General features: G+C 34.8%; 2 protein-coding genes across 2 annotated transcripts; both read right to left on the minus strand.

The window, feature by feature from the left end:
- Positions 1-624: 624 nt before the first annotated feature.
- On the minus strand, positions 625-1,915 carry LOC124930378 (ubiquitin-like protease 4). Its single transcript, XM_047470729.1, has 2 exons — positions 1,595-1,915; positions 625-1,011 (listed from the first exon to the last, which is right to left on the minus strand). Exons 1-2 carry the CDS (start codon positions 1,913-1,915, stop codon positions 625-627), a joined length of 708 nt encoding a protein of 235 aa, XP_047326685.1.
- Positions 1,916-2,886: 971 nt separating this feature from the next.
- On the minus strand, positions 2,887-4,073 carry LOC124930379 (expansin-like A2). The gene is made up of 5 exons (XM_047470730.1): positions 3,938-4,073; positions 3,697-3,845; positions 3,472-3,650; positions 3,239-3,386; positions 2,887-3,150 (listed from the first exon to the last, which is right to left on the minus strand). Exons 1-5 carry the CDS (start codon positions 4,071-4,073, stop codon positions 2,902-2,904), a joined length of 861 nt encoding a protein of 286 aa, XP_047326686.1. The 3' UTR covers positions 2,887-2,901.
- Between the last annotated feature and the right edge of the window lie 1,106 nt (positions 4,074-5,179).

A 5,179-nucleotide genomic window follows, 5' to 3' on the forward strand; every position in this document is an offset into this window, starting at 1 on the left:
TACTTAGCGATTCGCTAGGTACTTAGCGATTCACTAGGTACTTAGCGAAACGAAGAGTACTAACTTAGCGAAACGAAGAGTACTAACTTAGCGAAACGATGACCCTAACTTAGCGAAACGAAGAGTCAATTCGAGGTTATCTTTTTTGTACGTTGAATGGTCAATTCAAGGGTTACACTTGTTTTTTACGTTGAAGGTTTTCTGTAATTCAAGTTCAAAATTCAATATACATTAGCGTACTCAAGGTTTACAATACATACATCAAAATAATTTATCATCCAACTTCAAAAATATTCATCAAGGTTTACAATACATCAAAATAATTTATCCAATTTACACAATTTACTTCAAAATAATGTTTACACTAAGGTTCGATAATCTGATGGAATAACCTGACCGCCATCTTCTGCCTAAAAAACTCCATGTTTTCTGAGGTCACATTGTGCACGGCTTGATTAGCGCTCAAGTGTTCCATATACATTAGCGTGAATACCCCACAGTCCCCGCTCTCGGTTGCCCGTGGGACTTCTCCAACCTTAGCTGCTGCGGTTTTCACTTTGGGGTGTGGTAACCGTTTGTATGTCATTGGTTGGATGGGGGCTTCGAAGTTGAATTTAGGATACCTTACCCTCTCACATGTGGAATCATGTCGTAGAAGGGTTTCAAATAAGGATCCAGATTCTTATAAAGATAGGCATCACAGTCGTACACGTCAATGCGGTACTTTTGAAGACGTGCTACACACAAAATCCAATGTCGCTGGTTAATGTTCACAGACATGTAGACATCGTCAATTGTTGACCATTCAGACATATATCTATGTGGTGCGCCCATATAATAGTCTTTGAATTCGGCGACTGGATAGTTTGCAGGATCCTTAATAAAAGCCCTGTGCTCTCGCCTAATTCTATTCGACAATACGCAATCCCCTATTGCCACATGCGGATTTTTATATGTCTTGGGATAGTCGGAAATCCTTTTCCGCAATAGATGGCAGAATGCATCGATTTCCTGCACAATGGGAGTATACAACATACATTTAGTATATATCAAACAATATTGACTAAATATTAAGCGAAACGATAAGTACTAAGCGAAACGATAAGTACTCAGCGAAACGATAAGTACTCAACGAAACGATAAGTACTCAGCGAAACGATAAGTACTAAGCGAAATGATGAGTACTCAGCGAAACGATGAGTACTTGGCAAAACGATGAGTATTAATGAATAATGAATTGATTTGCACGACTTACAGTGTCTTCAAGCCATGTCAACCTTGTTATAACTCTAACAAACATATCCTTCTTTGCTTGGCAAAGATGTACATCCTTTGTCTGATTATCGGTTTCTAGATCAACCAACCACGCTTTTATTTTATCCAGCAGCTCATCTTCAAATTTTTGAAGGTGATTCACTTTCATTGGATCCTTTGTCTTGGGCAGTTTTGACAAAGAAGGGTTGGTGTACGAGTCATCTTTTTTCGGCTTCCTCACTCTCCTCCCATAATTTCCTTTAGGAGGAGTATTGTATAACTGGAAATCATCATTGTCATCATTGTCATCTCCTCCCATAATTTCCTCATTTGTCTATGCCTTCACATCCACACCCACACTCTTCTCATCCTTCACCTTCACTTTCAGATCCTTCACCTTCACTTTCAAATCAACTTTCACATCATCCACCTTAGCCACACCATCCATCTTCTCACCGTCCTCCACCTTAGCCTCATCATCCATCTTCTCATCGTCCTCCACCTTCTCATCGTTCTCTTTTACATCATCCTCCACCTTCTCATCGTCCTCTTTTCGTTCATCCTCCACCTTCTCATCGTCTTCCTTTACATCATCTTTCTTCCCATCATTCCCATCATTCACCTTCTCATCATCCCCCACAGTCCCCTGCATCGATATCATCTTCTACAAAATAGACAAAATTCTGGTTAGTACTTAGCTAGTGGTACTAACTTGGCGAAACGACAAGTACTTAGCGTTTCGCGACAAGGGCAAAATCGTATAAAAAAAATATAGAACTACGAGCGCAAAAAAATAACAAATTACCATCAGATCAAATAACCTCATCTTTGAGGTTATTTGATCAAATTTCCCGTTATTACCTTGTTCATGTTTGTTTATTTATTCTTGAGATTTCCTCTAGTCTTTAAAGTTGTAAAGAAGTAGCATTAACATTTACAAATACAAATGATCTCCATTAACTTTGTATGATCCTTAATTTAGGCAGTATGCCGTCCCCATACTAAAAGAAAAATATGTGTGGGACAGATGTGCCTACCCGCATAGCCTACCCAGACAAGTCTTTTTGCTGACCAGACAAGTGTTTTTTTTGCTGAAATAAGAAAATAGTGATGATTTGATTATATAACAAATGCATGTATGATATATATTTAGGCATCATCTACACCTTTTCTATTTCTAGGATATAGCTCAATTGACATTAATAGCTTTAAGAAACGAGAAGATCAATGGGAAATTTTTCACTTTTGCTGGTCCTCCGGCTTGGACAACCCAAGAGGTAAGTAAATGTCATTCTAGCCGATATTCCATTGATTCATCATCCTCTACCTTTTTATCAACATTTCATATAGAATGTCTCGATCATCTTCATATAAAAGATGAAGGATGAACTGTTTATTTGAATATCATTAGAAACGACTCTTTTTTGTGGTAGATAACACTATGCAAAAACTAGCGGGACATGCAAACGTTTACCACAGTCCCGGTTTCAATTATGAGAATAATAGTGCTTCATCAATGATGTTATTATTATATATGATGTGTTTTCAGCTTACAGAAAAGAAGAAATATATCAGACAAATCCTCTTCTTTAATTTTACTAGTTGTTGTTGTACTTAATAATTATTAATGTTTGGTGATATTCATCTTCAGATTTGTTCTTCATCGCAAGGTGAGCATCCTTCCTGAGCTATTTCCGTTATTTGAAGGCCGGAATCGTACATGGATCCCGGTGTCCAGTTCGCCGGAAGAACACTGTGTTTCGTATAAATCCACTTCCCGTCGAACCCTGAGGTCACCACCATTCTCATTTGCAATGCGCCGCTTGGGACTCTGCTCGTCGCCCACACCGCATCGTTGCCTCGCCGGTTCAAACTACTCCAGTCCAAAGAACCAACCTGCACAACCAACCAACCAACCAATTTCACATAAGTTGAAATCAAATCAAGTCATGAATGAATGAATGAATGAATCAATTCAAGTCACCTGAGCCACGTCAACTTCGACAATCTCTGTCTGACCGCCTTGATAGATGAATTTGAGGGCGAGATAGCTTGGCCTATGGCTACTCTCATCCACATTAATTGTCAAGTTCTTGTTCTTGTATTCACATGGTATTCTGTTCCCATCAAATAATAATACACACCAGGTTTTTGTATGTTATTACCAAGTATTAAAAACCAAAAAAAAAAAACAGGTCAAATGGATTGATTTCAAACCTTCTGTATTGGACATCGAGAATACCCTGACGGAGAATATCGCGCTCTTTGCCCTTGTTAGCCATGGCGACAAAAGCACTACGGGTAAGGACAAAATCTGTGTTTTTGTCATTGTTGAGATCTGTCACTATCACCTTCGTCCCCTGTTTACTACACAGAGTGGCGTTCTTGCAACTTATCTACACAAACAAACAAATTAACCAAAACAATCAATCCAAGCCCTACCCAACCCAAATATAGGAAATGGGGAAACACCAGACCCACATTAAAACAGGAACCACAGCCAGCTCCTTTTTTGTAGATGGAAGGAGAAGCAGCAGCGACCATTCCGTTACTGAAACTTGTGGTTAGAGAACCATACCCACAAGCCCCACCTGCAGCATTAATTATGGATCCATCTAATTTGTCAAATCAATTAAAAATGAAGAGTTTATGACGATGATGAAGAAGATGAATTCTTTCTTACGAGAAATGGCATAATCGCCGGAGAAGTAGGCGACCTTGGAGTTATGCAGGCATCGATCACATGCCGCAGTTGCAGAAGAAGAAACTATGAGGACGAAGAAGAAATGGAGGAAACAAAAATATGTTGAAGAATACATTATGTCTGGTTTTAGTGGGAGAGGAAGGTCTATAGTGCACTATATATATATATATATATATTATGCTTGTTTGTTTGATAATATCATCTACAAAGAAAATAAAATAATATTTACGTTAAAGTTCTTCATTTAATAATATTATTTGTGTCATTAAAGTCATCCAAAATGACACATTTTACTTTCTAATTAGTTATTTATAAATCATTCTTTAAAAAAGCACATAAAAGATAAATAAAAATACAATAAAAAACTGTAAGAACAAAAGTTTGAGACATATTATTTGACATTACACTCTTATTTTCGTTTGGCTGTAAGTTTTTTCTACTATGAAATTGATCATCCAACCAACTTTTTAAGTAAAAAATGTTTTTTTTTATAATATTGGGATGCAAGTAAAATATTGAATGATGAGTCCAATAACAAATATTTTACTAACCAACTTTTCAAACAAATTGTATATAAGTCTGTTATTTAATAACATAACCATAATTAGATATAAATTTTTATTATTTAATTATATTAAATATTTAAAACAAAACAAAATAATATAGAAAGTAAAAATATAATAAACCAAACATTAAAAAGTTGTTTTTTTTATAATATAGGGATGCAAATTTAATATTGAATGATTAGCAAAATATATTTTACTAATCAACTTTCTAAATAAATTGTACATCAGTCAAAGTTATTTAATGACATAATCATAATTAAATAAATTTATATTATTTAATTACATTAAATATTTAAAACAAAGCAAAATAATATAAAAAGTAAAAGTATGATAAACAAGACATTAAAAAGTTGTTTTTTTTTTATAATATAGGGATGCAAATTTAATATTGAATGATTTATTAATCAACTTTCTAAATAAATTGTACATCAGTCAAAGTTATTTAATAACATAATCATAATTAGATAAAATTTATATTATTTAATTACATTAAATATTTAAAACAAAGCAAAATAATAAAGAAAGTAAAGTATGATAAACCAAAAATTTTAAAGTTGTTGTTTTGCTTGGAAAAAATAAGTTTTTAAATTATTTGGGAATTTACATACATTCTTTTACTAATGAGAATGAAAGAAAGGCCAACAGCAATAGCGTA

This window comes from Impatiens glandulifera, chromosome 3 (genome assembly GCF_907164915.1).
Source record: "Impatiens glandulifera chromosome 3, dImpGla2.1, whole genome shotgun sequence".
Taxonomy (NCBI): Eukaryota; Viridiplantae; Streptophyta; class Magnoliopsida; order Ericales; family Balsaminaceae; genus Impatiens; species Impatiens glandulifera.

Excerpts from the sequence above, each read along its gene's own strand:
- LOC124930379 (XM_047470730.1), bottom strand. The coding sequence starts at position 4,073 with ATGTATTCTTCAACATATTTTTGTTTCCTCCATTTCTTCTTCGTCCTC. Across the intron at positions 3,651-3,696 it reads ATTTCCTATATTTGGGTTGG|ATAAGTTGCAAGAACGCCAC; the intron begins GTAGGGCTTGGA and ends TTGTTTGTGTAG. Across the intron at positions 3,151-3,238 it reads TCGAAGTTGACGTGGCTCAG|GTTGGTTCTTTGGACTGGAG; the intron begins GTGACTTGAATT and ends TTGGTTGTGCAG.
- LOC124930378 (XM_047470729.1), bottom strand. The coding sequence starts at position 1,915 with ATGATATCGATGCAGGGGACTGTGGGGGATGATGAGAAGGTGAATGAT. Across the intron at positions 1,012-1,594 it reads GTGTGGGTGTGGATGTGAAG|GAAATCGATGCATTCTGCCA; the intron begins GCATAGACAAAT and ends CCCATTGTGCAG.